The 19643-nt window shown below is 44.2% G+C and overlaps 1 protein-coding gene across 2 annotated transcripts in view; it reads left to right on the top strand.

The window, feature by feature from the left end:
- CAMTA1 (calmodulin binding transcription activator 1) overlaps positions 1-19643 on the top strand; it is an 852027-nt gene that overhangs the window by 34328 nt on the left and 798056 nt on the right. For both annotated transcript variants that reach the window (XM_047083614.1, XM_047083616.1), the window contains exon 3: positions 113-231. In XM_047083614.1, coding sequence (XP_046939570.1) covers positions 113-231 — 119 coding nt within the window. The remainder of the gene's footprint in view (positions 1-112; positions 232-19643) is intronic.

Below are 19643 nucleotides of genomic sequence, written 5' to 3'. Positions count from 1 at the left end.
GCTCTTGGTCTCACAGTGACCAAACTAAGCTGCCATTTCTGACCTTGCCAGTATACTTAAAAGGAGATTTTCTCTATTATTTTCTCTGAATCTATTGTTTTCTTCTTTATAGATGATCATGGGAACAGCAATAGTAGTCATGTAAAAATCTTTTTACCGAAAAAGCTGCTTGAATGTCTGCCGAAATGTTCAAGTTTACCCAAAGAGAGGCACCGTTGGAACACTAATGAGGTAGATAAATTTCTATTTTTAGGGGTATAATTATATTAAGGGCAAAATTGTTAGGTCATTTTGCATAGTACTACTTTTTATTAGCTTTAAAATCAAAATACTGAACTAGGAAGTTGTAAATGAGAAGAATATTTTATCTGGGTTTAACAGAAACCAACATGTTTCTTGAACGGTCTCTAATCTGCTTGGCTTGTGTTGAAAAATCTAACGTGCACGCTGACTTACTAAGTAAGGTAGCACGAGCTACTGTATTTGTGTTTTCTTGCATTTTGGCGGCTTTTGCATTTGGTGGTTAACTCTGCTTGCATCTCAGTTCTTATGTCGTCATGAATTAATAAAGATACAGCCCCAGTGTTCCATAGAACATGCAGTGTCTTGACAATGTGAAGTTTCTGTGGGAAGGGCAGGTTTCTTATTAGCAAAACAGCTCCCAGTCCTCTGTGATGAAGGGTTTGCATGGAGAATTAATGGGTTTACCTTAATGATAGGAATTCTTATTGAGAACGGAGGCCGTATGGTAGATTGTATATTTGGCATCCAATTAGAAGATCTGGTAAAGGAGAATGAATGAAAGGATCTTCTCGGATGAGGTTTCTTTTTTTGGTGAATCTTGTCTGGGAGTCTTGATATTAGGCATGGATCCCTTTGTCATCTTTCTTATTTTGAAATCCGAGTATTTCAATTTAGGTAGGGTAATACCCATTCATTGTTACTGGATGAGAGCTGGGTATGTGTCCCTCAGTTTGGGAATTGTATTCCTTTGATTCAGATGGCTGTGATTACTCGTTTTCCAACCTTGCTCTAAGTCAGTTTGTGTTGCTGGTTCGGCGTTCACTTCCAAGTTAAGTTAAATACGCACCCTCTGTATTGGGCTCTCGGTTTTGTTAAAAGACATAAGACAAATAGTGCTGCCTGTTTACCTTCTTTTGCAAGATTATTTTGCTCTAACTTCTTGACCCAGAGTGCTTTTATTTTGAGTTTTAAGAGGTTCTGTGGGTGAGAGTCTCTCTACTTACTCCAGTGTACAGATTTAAATACTCGCTAGACCCTCATAGCTTTGTTTCCTTGTCTCCACTGATTTTAAATTTCTTTTGAGGTACGTATATTTTGATTATTTGCATAAATTATATTTCCCCCTTAGACAGAACACTGTTACCTTGACAAACATTAGCCAGTTTAGAGGCCTGTTGTTTTAATCAGTCATTGATTAACTATTGTAAACGTGAAAACGAAGTAAATATGCTGAAAATTAGTCTTAATCATAGATCATTACTCTCTAAACAAAATAGTATGATTTGGGAACTGTTCAGTAGGTCATAGCTAGGTCATGAATTATTTAAAACCTCAATATGTTTCTTAGTTCTCCCTGCAACATGGATCTGCTACCATACCATTATACATTATCTCCAGTTTATTTAGAAATGAAATAAAACATGTAATTGGTATGTATTTCTTCCATATTACGTTTTACGTGAAATTGGCAATTTATTTTTAATTACGTTTTGAAATTATATTTGAAACCAGAACCAGCAAGTGCTTAATTAAAATTCGTGGTCTTAAGGGTCTTCTGAAGCTGGAGTCACGGTAGCCGAAGCCCACTTGGTAGACTGGATCTGTGCACAGGCCTTCACTTTCATGTTTATTTACCTCCGGTGGTTGACACATTCCACTCGACTCTTACTTCAGATCCGTTATAAAATACATAACAAACAATTTTTGTCGATGATGAGCTTAAAAGGAAAATACAGAGCTCTTCTGTATTTCCTTCTAGGACGCTGGCCCCCATTGCTCCTCGGAGACCACAGTGTTGTGAAAGTCCGCCGTCTAGCGGGGAGACCATGGTCCCCTCTCTGGCGAAACGTACACCTGGGGGCTCTGAGACCCGCGGATGGTTCACGCACGCTGTCACTGCTGCTGAAAACACCAGTGAACAAAGCGTGGTCCCAAGGGTGGCTGGAGGCAGCAGGGGTGGCTCAGCCCACAGGGGTCGAGGCGCGCACCCTCTTCCCTCGTGACCCATTGTTCTCTCAGTTCTGTGTCAGCTCAACACCGACAAACACTCTTACGAGAGAACGGACTTTAAAGGTTGGCCCATATTTCATTTCAATGCAGAGGACATCGGCTTTCTTTCTTGTTTATTTTTGGCTTTGGGAAAAATAGGGGAATCTTGGAGTGACAGCTGAAGTCTTAGGAGTCCTTAATTCTGCAGTGTTATGTGGGGATGGTAACCTGCCTTTTTTTTTTTTTTTTTTTTTAACTGGCTTGGCTGATAGGAACAAAACAGTCAGTACTTGTGTTAAAACGCCTCCTTTGATCTAGCTGGGTACTGGCATTTCCCTATACTCTTCAGCCTGCCAGCCTGCACGCTGACACTGGACCCGATGGAGGTGTACTTTGTGGACTTGACTCTCATTGGGGCTGTAGGCCCTGTGTACGGCAGAGGCACGCTTAGTCAGAATTGCCCGTGGGGCCTCTCGAGTCGCTCATAAAGTGTAGCCATCCTGCCATTAGCAGGGGCCCGTTTCCCTCTGGGGTTGGAATAGGTTGCTGTGTTTTGGTGGAGGACTCAGTGAAGAAGCTTGTATTTAGGAGTGGTATTGTACAAAAACTGCTTTAGATCCCCCTTGCCTGGGATGAAGCGCCCCCACTGGGAGAGGCTGGAGGGAGGGAGAGTGGCGGAGAGCACAGCCGATCCCTGTTTTCCAGGTCCCTGTGCGGCCCGTATGCACGGCAGCCTGGCGGCCGGAGTTGCCTGTACCAGGTGTCTCTGTCGCCCGCGCTTGCTCTCTGCTGGGTGTGTGCAGTGCACGTCCTGGGCATGATGGGACTCCTCCGTACTTTTGAGAGATTCCTTTACTCACGTCGGTGTTGCAATATTGGTGATTATTTGAGCAAACCCAACTTCTGTACTGTGTGCCGCGTATTTGTTGCGAGAGGGAGAGTAAGGTTGTGCCCATTCAGATGTTGCCATTTATCGAGCCTGTGTTCCTTGCTGGTGGCTGGCACCGTGTGTAATTATTTCTAAGCCGTATAATAACATTACAAGATAATGCAGTATTTCCTTTTACTGTTGAGGGTATGTTGGTAAAAAGTGGTTGACTAATTTGATCAAGATAGCACACTTGCAAGGGCCCATCTCTCTTCGAGCTTAATTTCTTGTATATTGTTTACTAATTTGTAGGAATGTTCATTCTGTTGTGTGTTGTCTTGGCTTTTAATCAAAGACCCATAACTCTTAACCACATTAGTGTACTTGGCAAATCCATTCTGTAATTTACTTTTGGAGTAAAAAGAGTTAACATAGGATTCATCTTGTGGGTTCATGTGCAAATATTTGTGAAGTGAAAGTCACTAAAAAGGAAGACTACCAGAAGGTAGGGAGGTCCAACTAAGCTACTTTAACCTTTCTTACTGCATTGGAATAGGTAAAAGCTCCTGCCCTTCTTGAATGTTACTTGCAATTGCAAAACAAATGTGTCTAAAAACAAATCAGTTTTGGACTGTGCTTTCTCAGCCACACACACCCTTTGCTCAGGTTCTTGCAGGTGACAGAGGAGGGATGATGATGATGGTGGCAGTAATTATGGCAACCAGCATTGAGCCAGCATCTATCGTGTGCGAGGCACTGGTGGGTCCTTGATGTGAATAATCGCATTTACTCCTTGAATTCATCCTGTGAGGCAGGTTATGTGATTATCCTTACGGTATCGATGAGGAGATTTGAGCCACAGAGATGTTAAGTAATGTGCCCAAGAGTGGTGGACTTGGGAATTTAACCTTGCAGCCTGCTTTCGGAGCCTGTTCTGTCTACAGTTCGGTCCCAAAGAATAATTTCAAATAGACTTTCTCAAGATCTTGCGAGCTGTTTAGTGACTTCTAATCTTCTTGTTTTCTAAAATTGTTTGGCTTCTTTCTTTATTCACATCCTTAAGTATTATATATAAACTCAATGTGTGTTTGTATGAAGTTTTTTTTTTTTTTTTTTTAAATAGCACCCCTTTCCTAGGGAAGTAGTTTTGAGTCTTAATGAATATTAATATGTAGGCTCCGGATAATGGAAAAAAATATTAGCAGTAGAAATTTTGAATCTGTGTGTAACTTGAGGGTTAGGTTTGATTTTTATATCCAGGGCAGGAGAGAAGGAATGCATTTAAACAGAGCAAATTTGTTAAAGAACCAGCTCTTATTTCATAATCAGTTTTGGTATTCACATCTTCATTAGGTGCGCTATTATAAGGTTTCTACATTTTAAGTTAATATTTTTAAGGCCCAGAGCCAGAAATAATTATGCTAATGTAACTTTCTGATTGCACAAATGACTATTCGTAATTACACATATTAGTACTCTGTGTATGTTGTCCAGACTGAAATTTCTTTTGTTTAGTCATTAATTAGCTGTTTGACTTAAAATATACCTACTGCATCCCCCCCCCCCCCCCGGCCTGTCGCTGGGTCTGGATTTCAGATGGCATTTTTCCAAAGCCAAACTAATGCCACACCAACAAACCTTTTATAATGAGAATGTTCTCCTTAAATGTTCAAACCGCTTTTGCTTGCTACTATTTTTGAACTATTAATGCTCTTTCTTTTGTTTTTCCTCTAATGCAGAGTTTCTCTAGAGTAAGCAAAGTGGAGTTCTAGTTTGTACTGATCTTAAAGTTGCATCGAAGGTTTTTAAGTTGGTGGTAGCTTCAGAGATCTTCATATAAAATGTGTCTTCTTTAATTCTAAAATGTCGGTAGAGAGCCTATAGCTACAGACTGGTGCATTCTAACTCAGGCCAAGGAACCTGAGGGTCCCTTTATAGGGAGAGAATGACACTTTTAAGTCCTGAGTATTTTTTGTTTCCTTCAATTTTTTATATTCAGGTCAGGAAAATAGGCTTTAAGACTGAGGTTTATGATCTTCTACTTCATTTCAGTTGTTTAATTTTAATTAGAAGCCACCTTTTCAAAATTCCTTTGCTCATTTTTTTTGTGTTCGCATATATTCTTGAGTGTTTTTTGTATTTTAATTTTTCTTTTGTATACCTTATAGAGTCATACATTTAGGGCTGTAATTTTTGCAATGATTGGTTTTCCTAGTGAATATATATGTTGTCTTTTTGAAATATAGATCCACATTTTGGGGGGGGGATCATTGAGCACCCTTCAGACTTCCATGATGGGAGCTCAAAGGAAAAGCATTAGCCTTAGGAAAGTGAGTGAGGTATTCATCGATGACTCAGAAGGCTAGTTAACCTGAGCTTGGCCTTTGTTTTGTGTAGCTTTTGGCTGTGAGAACAGTTCAGATGTTCTCAGGTTATTCTCTGAGGCCAGGCAGGGCCCTCCTGGTTAATATGCAGATAGGCAAGTGCAGATGTGACCATGACAGAGAGTGAAGTTTTAAGAGGGAAGCCATTGAATTTTGAATACAACGTATGGCATCAGATGTCAAATTAAATGTGACAATTTTGTAGCAGTTGGGCTAACTATAATTCCTCTGTTTAACTTAGTAGTATGAGGTGAGATGAATGGATACCAGAATCCAAATGAGTGTGCAAATCAGTCAGCCTGTATCAGTTTAGCATTGGGAGTAGCAGAGGGAGATTGGATGTACTGAAATGCTGGGGGCAGATGTCCTTCCACATCTGTGGGGCACGACAGGTGAGGAGAGGTCAAAGCAGGCGGGTTTGGCTCTGAGGAACGGCAGGAGAAGCAGCTCTTCCATGCAGAGAGTTAGAGTAATGTTTATGATATTTGGATAAGATGTTAAAGAAGTTTTTTTTAAAGGAAGGAAATTCCTGCAGACCTACCTTAGTTTTCATCCAAATGATTTTTATTATATAATATTATTTCAAAATGTAGCATTTAGGAGAATACTTGGCTCATAGTCTGTACAATAAATATTTGTTGAATGAATGAAATGGGTAAAAACGCAAAAAACTCAGTATAAATTTGTGAACTCTTGGAGTTCTTATGCAGATATAAAACTCATATATATACGTATGTGTATATATATATACGTATATACATATATACGTATATATATATGTATATATATATATATATATACATATATACATATGTACACACACACACACACAAAGTCTCTTGCAACATGAATGTAAGAGTGAGTGTTCTCAGGCAGGGTCTTTTGAATTTGGCACATGGCACTATCATGTGCCCTGCAGTGACCCCATCCCTCTCTCCGTTGAACTATTTAGAAACTGATTTTTGCTCAGTAAGCATTTCTAGAAGTCTCTTGTTAGGCCTTGGTACAAATACATGATTTAGTCTGAAGTTCACTTCTGCTTTTTCTCATTAGCCTGAGAACATCTTAAATGGCTACCCAGGCAGTTGTAATCATAGACCACGAACTTGAGCAGTGGATCTGTGTGGTAGAAAGATTTTTTTTTTTTAAATGTTTTATTTATTTTTGAGACAGAGAGAGACAGAGCATGAGCAGGGGAGGGGCAGAGAAACACAGAATCTGAAGCAGGCTCCAGGCTCTGAGCTGTCAGCACAGAGCCCGACGCGGGACTTGAACTCACAAACCGCAAGATCATGACCTGAGCCGAAGTCGGATGCTTAACTGACTGAGCCACCCAGGCGCCCCAAGATTTTTTTTTTTAATGTTTCTTAATTTATTTTTGAGACAGAGAGAGACAAAGTGTGAGCAGGGGAGGGGCAGAGAGAGAGCGAGACACAGAATCGGAAGCAGGCTCCAGGCTCTGAGCTGTCAGCACAGAGCCCGATGTGGGGCTTGAACTCACAAACCGTGAGATCATGACCTGAGCCGAAGTTGGACCGACTGAGCCACCCAGGCGCCCCAGAAAAATTGGTTTTTAGGTTTTATTTTTTTCAGGTTATATTAAATTAAGATGTGAAATGAAAACTTTCGTAGTGAACTCAGGGACCACTGATACCTGGAAAGGGTACAGAACTGACAGGAACTGGTTCTATCTAGTCTAGTCTTGACTCTGCCACCTGTCAGCTGCGTGCTGGGTGAGCCACCTGCTTGGCCTCTATTCAGTCTTCACGAACGTGCTAAGTCACCTTCTAGGATATGTTGCAAGCCCAGTTCTCCAGTTTTGGAGGCTCAATCACTGTTGCTTTCAGAGTTGTTTGGGAGTGGAGGACGTTCAAGGCAGGCTTGGGTCCAGCTGGGGTATGTGTTTATTTATTTTTTACTGTTAATCATCCTTTATTTTTAAAACATATGGTTCAGTGACTTTTACTTTTTTAATTTATTTTTTAAAATGTTTTTATTTATTTTGAGAGGGAGAATGTGCACTTACGCACACACGTGCATGCACGCAAGCTGGGGAGGGGCAGAGAGAGGGAGAGAGAGAGAATGCCAAGCAGGTTCTGCGCTGTCAGCACAGAGACCAACACGGGGCTCCATCTCACAAACCCTGAGATCATGACCGGAGGCGAAATCAAGAGCCGGACACTTAACTGACTGAGCCACCCAGGCGCCCTGGTTCAGAGGTTTTTAGTATAGTATATACACAGTTGTGCAACCGTCACCACCATGTAATTCTGTAACATATTCATCACCCCAACAGCTTAGGGGTTTTCCGTCTCCCTGGACTTAGTGGAGTCAGCACCCTCAAGGTTCTTCTTTGGTATCTCCTCCCAAGCTTTGATACCTGTCTGGCACTGGAGTTGAAATTTGAATAGATTGTCCTTTTGCACAGGTCTTAACACACAGCTGTTTCCTGAGATTTTTAAAATGTTCAAGTACCAGTGAGGATCCAGTTGGGCCCATGTTTTTCTGAGGGAAGAAGAGGGCTTGAGTAGAGTTTTCAGTTGCATTGAAACTCTGTATACTCTGTGCACTCCGAGCAGTGGGTCTCATGGGGATAAACTGCCCTGCGCTATGTAGTAACGGTGGAGACTTTGGTGGTGATCACTTCCCATAAGGGAAGCTGAGTCCTGCTGGAAAACCAGCTGAGATGGAAAAGGGAAGGATACATGGAGAGGTGGGCATTCTTTTTAGCTCCGTTGTATTCAAGCTGAGCTGGCATCAGAATCACCTGGGGGGCTTGTTAAAAACACAGATTGCTTGGCTCCACCCCCAGTTTCTGCTCCAGTAGGTTCGGGGTGGGGCTTAAGAATGTGCATTTCTAACAAGTTCTGGGTAGAAACTTAACCTAGATGAAGAATCTCAGCCCCCTAGAAGTGTATTCTGATTAATTTCACTTGACTTGAGTCCCAGCTCTGCTGCCCTTACACCTCTCAGGTATATTTTGGTGTACTTTGGCTTCATGGGATACAATTGAGCTTTCTAGAATCTTTTTCTCTTGTACCTAGAAGTAAGAGAATGCAGTTTGTGTTTTGGTATTTATCTAAAGCATCTGTTAATATCTTGTTATATAGGAAGCCCTTTTAAAGTACAGGTGGTCAGGGGGGCCTGAGGGGGTCCGTCGGTTAAGCATCTGACTTTCGGTTAAGCATCTAACTTTGGCTCAGGTCATGACCTCATGGTTCGTGGGTTCGAGCCCTGTACCGGGCTCTGTGTTGGTGGTATGGAGCCTACTTGGGATTCTCTGTCTCCCCCACTCTCTCTCTGCCCCTTCCCCACTTGCACTCTCTCTCAAAAAAAAAAAAAAAAAAAAAAAGTACGGGTGGCAGTAGGAGTTATGTGGAGGCATATTCTAATTTTTGTGACCTTGTTCTGAAGAGGTAGCTTGAAGGATCATCTCCACTCTCTTTCTTTCCCATCTCCATTTGGCCCAAATAGCTGAAAACAGCAGATCCCTAAAGCTGAACCTCATAACACCTACTTCCCTACCTGTCTGTCCACCTTCCAGTCTTTTTAATACTACCTACCAAATGTTTCTAATGATAAATTCTGTATTCTTGGTGATTATGAAGTTCTGTTGAAGATTTTAAGAGAAGTTCCTAAAATATAACCCAAGTTTTCCAATTTAAATGCTTTTAGAAAGCTGGAAAAAAAGGAAAAAGAAAAAACACACAAAGAAATCCTTTCTAGATGGCTGAGAAACCACAGATGGGCTGGGGTGGATGTGATGAAGATACATTTGTGTTTGGGAGAGTGTTTTCTCTGTAGGGGAGAGTATTATGGGCAGGATGTGTGGATTTCTTGAGGCTTTCTCATATGCTTTGGTGCTTGTGTGTTCTCTGGTCTGGTGAAGGGTGTAGAGTTGAAATAAATGTGAAACTCAACCAACCTGTTGTTTATACCTGGGGAGAAAGGAGGAGAGGGGAAGGGGCTGTGGCTCTGGGGAGTTGGGCAGGACTGAGCAGGGGTGCGTGCGCACATCTAGGTGGAATTCTGAGTTCTCAACCTTGAGTTCGTTCTTTTTGGATTCCCGAGGAGTTTCTGGGGAAAAAAAGAGAAGGTTCCATGTCCAAGAAAACAGGAAGCTGAGAGGTAGCTTGACATGGTCTAGAAAGTAGAGCCTCTTGTGCTTGAAGTCAGAGGGAGCTTATGATGGAGGGCATGGCCACCAGAGATGCTGCAACAGGAGCCCTTGAACCCAGGCCACCCATTCTACCTTTTCTGTTATGAAAAAAAAATGTTTTTAAATTAAGGTTTAAATTTTTTTAGAGCAGTTTCAGGTTCATAGCAGATTGAGAGGAAGACACAGGGAGTTTTCTCATACAACAACCCCTGCCCGCAAACATGAATAGCCTCCCCAACTACCAGTGCCCCCCACCAGAGTGGTACCTCTCTTACAACTGACATACCATCATCACCCAGAGTCCCTCGTTCCCATTATGGTGCACTCTTGGTGTGAAAATGTCATTTCATGGCTTGGTAGCTCTTTTCTTTTTAGTGATGACTAATATTCCACTGTCTGGATGGACCATGGTTTGTCTGTTGATGTACTAAAGGCCATCTTAGTTGCTTCTAAGTTTTGGCAATTATGAATAAAGCTGGTATAAACATCCGCAGGGTTTTGTGTGGACATAAGTTTTCAACTCCTTGGAGTGTGGTGGCTGGGTCCTATGGTAAGAGTATGATTAGTTTTATGAGAGACTGTCAAACTGTCTTCCAAAGTGCCTGTCCTGTTGGCATTCCCAGCAACACTGAGAGCTCCTGTTGTTCCTTGTCTTTCTGGCATTTGCTGGTGTTGGTGTTCTGGATTTCGGCTGTTCTAATAGGTGTGTAAGGGTATCTCCTTGTTTTAATTTGCATTTCCCTGATGACTGATACATGGAGCATCTTTTCATATGCTTGTTTGCCATCTATATCTCTTCTTTGGTCTGTTAAAATCTTTAGCCCATTTTTTAATCAGGTTGTTTGCTTTCTTACTGTTGAGTGTTATGAATTCTCTGTATATTTCGGAGAGTTATCCTTTATGACATGTGCTTTTGCAAATATTTTCTTCCAGTCGTTCTCTTGACTTCGTCTTTCACAGGACAGAGATTTCAATTTTTTTTTAAGTCCAGCTTAACAGTTACTTCTTTCATGGGTCCTGGTGGATCGTGCCTTTGGTGTAGTAACATTATGCCCAATGGCATCAAGGTTTTCTCCTGTGTTATTTTCTAGGGGTTTTATAGTTTTGCATTTCACATTTAGGTCTGGAATCATTTTACTTGATTTTTTGTGAAGGATGTATCATCTAGATTCTTTTTTTTTGCATGTGGATGTCCAGTTCCAACACCATTTGCCTTTTTTAAAAAATTATTTATCTTTTATTTTTAATTTAAATTTGTGTTAGTTAACATAGTGTAGTATTGGTTTCAGGAGTAGAATTAATGATTCATCTCTTACATATGACACCCAGTGCTCATCCCAGTAAGTGCTCTCCTAATGCCCATCCATCACCCATGTAGCCCACCTCTACCCCCCCCCCCCCCCACTCTTTTCCTCCATTGACCCTCAGTTTGTCTCTGTAATAGCCTCTTTGGTCTGCCTCCCTCTCTTTTTTATCTTACTTTATTTTTCCTTCTCTTCCCCTATGTTCATCTGTTTTGTTCCTTAAATTCCACCTACGAGCCAACACCATTTGTTGAAAAGACTGTCTTTGCTCCATTGTATTGCTTTTGCTCTTTTGTCAAAGATGAGTTGACTAGTTGACTGTATTCATGTGGGTCTATTTCTGGGTTCTCTGTTTACATTGATTTGTCTATTTTGGCAATACCACACTGTTTTTTGTGTGTTTTTTTAAGTTTGTTTATTTTGAGAGAGACAGGATGAGCGGGTGAGAGGCAGAGAGAGGGAGAGGGAGAATCCTAAGCAGGCTCCTTGCTCTTAGTGCAGAGCCCAGTGTGGGGCTTGATCTCACGAGATCATGACCTGAGCTAAAATCAAGAATCTGGACACTTAACCGTTGGAGCCACCCAGGCACCACCCACCTCTGACTTTGATCTTGTCCTTCAGTATTGACTTGGCTATTCTGGGTCTTTTGCCTGTCTGTATAAACTTTAGAATCATTTTGTTGCTGGGATTTAGATTGGGATTACATTGGATCTGTAGATCAAGTTTAAAAGAATGGACATATGGACATCTTCAAAATAAGTCTCCCTATCTGTGTATATGGACTATGTCTCCGTTTATTTACATAATTATTTGATTTTATTCATCAGAGTTTTATAGTTTTTTTCATACAGACCTAGTACGTATTTTGTTGGATTTATGCATAGTTATTTCACTTTTGGGGGGAGGAGGTGCTAATACTGTATTTTAAAATTCAAATTCCACTTGTTCATTACTGGTATATAGGAAGGTGATAGACTTTGTATAATTGCTTATTAGTTCTAGGGTTTTTCAAAAGGCCTAACATCTGCAGAGCAGACACCTGTCCTGTTTACTGATGGATCCATAGAACTTAAAACAGTGGCACATAGTGGGTCTTCAGTGACCAAAAGCCTTTGGAAAAAGAGGGACCATTATTCTGTGTGTAACTCACTTGTGAAGTAGTTCCCTTTTAAAGAAAGGGTGGGTAGCACTTCAGGAAAGGGGGAAAGTCCCAACAGAAGGTTAAGGACAGAGTGAGAGAGGCCACACCCTCTTCACGTTCCTGGTCCCGGACAGGACGAATTCAGAGAAGCTGGCCAAGAAGAAAGCTATCCTGTTGGAAGCTGCGTTCTTATTTAGAAAGGGCTTCAAAAGCTGCTTTCTCAGAAAGAGCAGGGGAAAAAACACTTAAATATATTTACCTTTTTAAACGTTAAGAAAGATTTGAAAGGGACAGTGCCATTTGCTTCCCATTTCTGAGAAAGGATACATTAAAAAAGCTTGAAATTAAGCAGGATCTATAAAATTGAGGTCAGAGTAGAGTCATTTCCCATTTTTCCTGTGTTTAAACCATGTAGCGACAGCACCCCTTTCCTGGCATCAGAAGACAGTTGTTAATGTGAATGCTAGAATGCTAGAATTTTACTTTATTTTTGTGCTGTTGAACAACATTTCGACTCCCTAACTCTAATTGTTTTAAGAATTAGTTTTGTTAGATGCTTTAGTCATTATTAATCACAATTTTTGTATTTATGCATTTTCCAGTAATTTTTAACAATCAATTTCTCAAGCAATTCAGAGAACCTGCTGTGGGGTGATTATGTATTTTTTGTTTGGCGAATGAAGATGGTATGAGACCTAAGTGTTCTAGAATTAGCATGTGACATCGCCTCATAGACTGTATAATTTACTTCTTATTGTGTGTTGTCCGGCTGCCCCTGCTAGACTATCAGGTCTAGGCGGATGGGAGTCTTCCTCTGCCCTGTTTACTGGATCCAAAGAGTTTAAAACAGCGCCTGGCACATCGTGGGTGTTCAGTGACCAACTGACACGGTTTATACTTTGTCTCTGAACTATCCAGCCTGGGCTGGTATTGGTGATTGGTAGTGACAAACACATCCATGGGAGTTACCCCTGAAAAAATTCTGACATGGAAGAGAAGAGCAGAAAGTGTGCTGCCTGTGTGCGAGCTCCAGTTCCCAAACCCGTGGAAGGAAGGAGCCAGGCAGGCACACTCAGTTCTTTATCTCAAACTCAGCAGTGAGATAAGTCACTCCTGTCCAGGGTGGCAGCAGGGTTGAGGTGGGAAGCCAAGTCTCTGCTTTGTGGAGTAGCTCTTGCCTTATGGAAAATGAAACTGGAGAGAGGGACAACCCACTCACCACCACCTCCCTGCCGTCAGTTCCCACAGCACGCGGCACAGGTAGAAAGGTGGGCAAATCTCCCCAAAGTCTACCATCCGGAAGAAACAGTTGATTTTTTGGGGCACCTGGATGGCTCGGTCGGTTGAGCGTCCAACTTCGGTCATGATCTCGTGGTCCGTGAGCTCGAGCCCCACGTCAGGCTCACTGCTGTCAGCCTGTCAACGCACAGCCTGCTTCAGATCCTCTGTCCTCCTCTCTCTGCCCCTCCCCTGCGTGCACTTTCCCAATAAATAAATATAAAAAAAAAAAAAGAAAAGAAACAGTTGACTTTTTGATAGATGTCTCCTCAGACATTTTTCTGTGCTGATGTAGCTGTATATTATATTAACTCAGAATAGATATACTATGTATGTAGTTTTGTAATCTGGCTTTTTCTTGCTATGCTGTGTGTATCTTAGGACTTTGACAGTGATCCACAGCATCATATTTACTGACTGCATAGTAGTATTCCATTGCATTTTATGCTCTCATTTATGCTTAGCAATGTTTTTGAGGGCCTCATGTGTGCCATGCACTGGTTGAAGATGATGAGGATAACAGACAGATAAGTTTGTGTTCTCATGGAGTTTAGAAGGAACGACAATACCCAAGTAGACAAGTAGACAAGAATTTCAGAGAGTGCCTAGAAGAAAATACAGCAGGATACTGAGGTATGAGTACTTTACTTGGGTGGTTTGACTTTCCCCCTTTTTTTTTTTTTAATTTTTTAAAGTTTATTTAATTTTGGGGGGTGGGGAGAGGCAGAAAGAGAGGGAGAGATAGAATCCCAAGCAGGCTTGCACTGTCAGCACAGAGCATGATGTGGGGCTTGAACTCACGAACCGTGAGATCGTGACCTGAGCCGACTGAGCCACCCAGGCTCCCCAGTGGCAGTTTGGCTTTGTTAGGAAGTGACCTTTGAACCGAGACCCGAATGATAAAAGAGGGCTTGCTGCTTGAGGATCTAGGAGAAGAATGTTTTAGACAGAGGGAGCAGCAAGGCCGGGAGGTAGAAATGCATTTGGTTTGAGGAACAATAAAAAAGACCTCCTGGCTGGAGCAGAGTGAGCCTCTGGAAGGTGAGATAGGGTAGGCAGGGGCTAGCTCTCAGTGTCTGGTAGGCAGAAAGACTTGGAATTTTATTTTAAGAGTAACAGTAAGTCACTGGAGGATAAGCTCTCAGGAAGTGAGTGACATAATATGGATTTTTTTTTTATTTTCAAAGTCTTTCTCTGGCTGCTCTGTGGCCAACAGGGGAAGCAGAGAGACCAGTGAGGAGGCTGTCGTAATAACTGGCGATCTTGGGAAGAGGAGAGGTTGAAAAGTGGGATGCGTTTTGGAGGTGGAGGTGTTAGGACTCGGACTGGACATAGGAGGTAGGAGAAAGGAGAAGTCGAGAACGATCGCCAGTGTGTGGCCTCAGCCACGACCTCCTTGCTGGTGTTCGTAACAGAGACAAAGGAGACGGAGGCGAAGGGAGGGTAGGGCTGGACGTATTGATTCTGCGATGGCTGTCAGACCCTCAAGTGGCAGCTGTCTGGGAGTGAGAGAGAGGAGTCCTGTCTGGAGATACAAATTGGAGAGCCATTAGACTAGATGAGATCCCCCTGGGGGCAAACGATATTTAGGAGAAGGGACGAGATAAGCCCTGAGTGGCGCGGGAGGCAGCAGAGCCGGCGGAGTCGTGGTAAACCACCCAAGTGTGCGGTGGAAGCCCCGGGAAGAATGGGTTTCAAGGAGGGTGTAGCAGTTTCCTTTTTGCTGCTGTAACAAATTACCACAAACTTGGCAGCTTAAAACAGCCCAGCTTTATTATCTTAGAGTTCTGTGGGTCAGACGTTCGCCGCTGGGCTCACTGGGCTAAGATCTAGGCGGAGACAGGGTTGCGCTCCGTTCTGTAGGTGCTAGAGGAGAATCTGTTTCCTGGCCTGATCTACTTTGTAGAGGCCGCTCACATTCCTTGGCTGTGGCCCCTTCCTCCCGTCTTCAGAGCCATCAACCTAGCATGTCTCTGACCCTGCTTCCGTCGCCACGCGCCTCTCTCTTACCCTGACCTCCCCTGCGTCCTGCTTCCAGTTTTAGGGACTCTTATGATTACATTGGTTCCATCGGATAATTCAGGATAATCTCCCGGTTTTTAAGCTCAGCTGATTAGCAGTCTTAATTCTTAATTCCACCTGCAACTTTGCCATGTTAACACAACATATTTCCAGGTTCTGGGGATTAGGATGTGGCTATCTTTGCTGGACCACTAATCTTCCTACTGCAGAGGGTATAATCAGAGGCCACTGAGAAGTTGAGTAAAATGAGAATGAAGTCACCATTGGGTTTGGGCCCCTGGAGGCTCTTAGTAACCCTGATGAGTGGTTTCAGCAGCGTGGTGGGCACCGAGGCCCGATGGAATGGGAGGACTCAGGGCAAATGGGTGAGGATGTGGGGGCTGCAAGTGTTAGTGACTCTTGGTGGGAGTTTTGCTGCGAAGGAAAGGGAATTGTTCATTTTACAAGGCAAGCACAGATCCCAGCGCCAGGAGAGTGAAGTGGGGGCCGTCTTCGGTGCAGAGATTCAGGGAAGACCTCTAAGGAAGGGACCGAGTCTACTGTCAGCTGGAATGGGTTCCCTGAGCCAGGAACCTAGAGCAAGACCAAGAAACAGTTTATAGAGTTGGAGATACCCAGAGAAAGAATGAACACTGTTATTTACAATAAAGCAGAGGGTACTGATGACTCATCTGGATGCCCCCAGGTCCGTGGACAGAACTTTTGTCAGCAGCCACTACAGGGTCCCCACCCACCACCTTGTCAGATGCTGTCGTCATCCTGTCGGTGGTTGGCCAGATCTCTGAAGTCCAGGTAGAACATCCGCCTTTTATTCCCCGGGGACCTGCTGTGGTCTGGCCACAACTCGGTGCCACGGTGGAGAGTGCGTCCTGCATACAGCACAGAGCTCAGCCCTTTCCTGCCTCGGTTTTTCCTTCACTTCATTGCGTTTTAATAACAGTCTTACACAGCGGTATTTATGGAATGCTAGGCTCTGGGCACAATAGGCATGAACCGAACGGATCCCTGCCTTGTGGAGCTTGCATTCTAGAGGACCCATCTCATAACTGACAGGTGCATCCAAAGCTGTCATTTCCAGGAGGCAAGGCACTGAGTTTATGTGCTCCACTCTTCTGGGGCCCTCGGAGGTCACTTGCCAGCCAGCTGGTGGACCGTCCGTGGTCACTTGCCAGCGGGCCAGCATTTCCTGCTGTTGGCAGAGCTCCTCTCCTCACCCACAGCTGCCCACAGTTCCCCTCACTTCCCTAGCGTGTGACCTTCGTGCCGCTCACACACGCCCTCCTCGGAGGGGCCTTCCCTGCACCTCATCTGCATGCGTCCTCTTTTCCCTTCTTGTTTTCCCATCCAGCTCAAACTCCATACTCCATAGTCCATAGTCACTCTCCTACAGATGACCTTAACTTTCCTGCCCTTCTCTCCTGCTGTCACACCCAACTGGACAAATCCCTGTTCCCAGTGAACCCTACCTATCTCCTGACTTGTGTGTGCCCACACCCAAGCAGCTCAGTGTTGCCAGAGAAAAACAGGATAAAGAATCAGACTTCTGTCTCTGTTAATTCTGATTACCAAGTGAGCACTTCTCACCACCCACAGTTTTCTAGGATTCTCCACCAGCCCAGCCTGTTCCGGCTTCATGACCACTTCATACTTTCTGCGTGTTTCTCACTAGACCAACACCCCCGCCTCTCAGCTGCTGAGCTGCTTCTCCGGATCTTTCCACCATTAAACTGTGTCTTCCTTCCCTCTGTCAGAGGCCAGTCTGGTCACAGGAGGTCTGGATGCCAACCCCTCTCTCCTGCAAAGGGCTTGAGTCCAGCAGTCGTCCTGCATTCTCCTGCATCCTTGGTCCCTCCATTTTACCAGATCGTCCAGATTAATGTCCACAAAACCCAGCTTCCCTTTCCATCAACAGCCCCGTTTTTAAATCCTCCACGTTAAAATTTCTCGAGCAAGCGATCCGCTTATTTCCTCTACATTCTGACTTTCCAGTTACTCTTCAGTTCCTGCCTACACCCTCCACCGCTGCTCCAGTGAAACTGCCCGTCTTTTCCAATATCATACAAGTCGCCAAACCCGGCAGACGCTCTGCAGCCTCTTAACAGCTTTCAACATCGGTGCCCTTCCTTCCCCAGACGCTTCTCTGTGCTCGCGATCGAGCGTCTTCTGGGGTGCACTTTCCTCTAGGGCCACTGCCTCTCAGCCCCCAGGCACCTCTTTCTTCTCATCCAGCCTGTCAAGGGTCAGCTTCCCCCAGACTCTGCCCTGCAGTCTCTGTTCACACGCTGCACTGTCTCATCTAGCGATGAGTATTCTCATCTAGCGATGCAGCTCAAGATACCATGTATGTCCCAAGTTATAGGCCCCGACTTTTCCTCGGACACCTACTCAGATGCTTATAGGCACCTCAGGCAACTTGTCCAGAGCCGAACTCTGGATCTTTCCCCAAATCTGCTGCCCCTGTAGTAGTCTTTATTTTTACTCGCTCTCACCCCCTGAGATCACCAGGCCTTACCGACTCACCCCCCGCCCAGGGGTTTCTTGGGGTTTTTTTTGTAGCAAAGAAGCCAGTGGATACTTTCTCAGAACGATGTTTTATTTTTATTTTTTTAAATGTTTATATCTGAGAGAGAGAGAGAGAGAGAGAGTGCATGCGTGTGAGCGAGTGGGGGAGGGACAGAGGATCCGAAGTGGGCTCCATGCTGACAGCAGTGAGCCTGACGTGGGACTCGAACTCACAAACCATGAGATCACGACCTGAGCTGAAGTTGGACACTTAACTGACTGAGCCACCCAGGCGCCCCTCAGAATGATGTTTTTAAAGCAAACCATTTCTGGGATTACAAAGGAAACCAATGTACTGAAATAGTTATCAAAGTCTTAATATATCACAGATGTGATTTGTGGCAGGACAACATATGTACTTCTTAAATGTTCTTAAATAACAAGATCTAGTGGTGGGTCGGTAACTACCATAAATTTGAAGAAATGATAAACACAAGTGCTACTTTGGATCATGACATGGGTGATTGGGATGAAAACCATCTGCGATTTACAAGTCACAGGTGCAGCCTGTGTTGCTGAGGTTTGCTGCTCTACTCACAGTTAGACACAATACTGCATTTCACTTGGAGTTTAGGGAAATGAGGATGTAGTTCTCTCATCCCACCTCATGAGCCCAGTTCCGTCTTCACTGTGACCTTTCCATTTTACCAGTGCTGCCATCACCGCTGCTTTCCTGGACCCCACAGGAGCCTCCCGTGTGCCTCCCTTGCCTCTGTTTTGAATCTCCTCCGGTTCATTCTCCCCACAGCAGTCAGAGTTCCCCTCTTAAAATAGAAAATGCGAATCAAATCATGTTTTTCCTAGCTTTACACTCTGCAGGGGCTTTCCACTGTGTTCTGGATAGAAATTGAAACACGTTAAGATGGCCGACCTGCTCCCTGCTCCCTGCTCAGCCTCGCTGCCCCCTCTCTCCAGCCTCATCTCAGGCCCGCATCCCCGCTTTGGTTGAGCTTCAGCCATGTTCTTCCAGCTCTTCGGTTGTGCCTTGCTCTTCTCAGTGCAGGACCACGGAGTGTGCTGTTTCTGTCCTTTGTTTCACACTGTGTGTGACCATGTTACCATACGCGTAGTGCCTTTAAACACCATACAGTTCCTGTCTCGTAGTTTTTGTGGGTCCAGTGTCCAGGCAAGGCCTAGCCGGGGCCTCTGCTCTAAGGTCTCCTGAGGCTGCATTCAGGGTTTTGGTCAGGATTCTCATCTGAGGGCTTGATTGTGGAAGGATCCTCTTCCTGGCTAATGGGATTGTTGGCAGCATTCAGTTCCTGGTGAGCTGTTGGACTGCGGGCCTCAGTTTTTTGCTGGTTAGCAGCTAAAGACAGCTGTCAGCTCCTCGTTACTTGTGCCTTCCTAACATGGCTCTTTGGCTCAAAGGCGGCAAGGGAGAGACAGTCCTGATGCTGTAGTCTTAACTGATGTTATCACACGTGTGATCAGCTGCATCCCATCATGTGGTTGTGTTCTGTTGCTTAGAAGCAACTCTCGGGTCCCCAGGCGGGTCCTCCTGCCCACACTCAAAGGGAAGAAGTTTACACTGGAGGCCAGGATGGCAGGAGCCATCCTAGAGCTCGCTGGTCACCCCGCTCCCATGTCACCCTCCAACCCAGGCACATATCCTTGAAAGAAGAAACAAAATTTCCACATGCCTCTCTCCAGAGGACTGCCTCTCAGACAGAATGCCCCGTGGTCACGGTGC

Source organism: Lynx rufus, unplaced genomic scaffold (genome assembly GCF_022079265.1).
Source record: "Lynx rufus isolate CCGP_SWC_20201006 ecotype Redwood Valley unplaced genomic scaffold, mLynRuf1.p SCAF_2, whole genome shotgun sequence".
Taxonomy (NCBI): Eukaryota; Metazoa; Chordata; class Mammalia; order Carnivora; family Felidae; genus Lynx; species Lynx rufus.
Note: the sequence above shows the minus strand (reverse complement) of the source record. Positions and strands in the feature narration are given on the sequence as shown.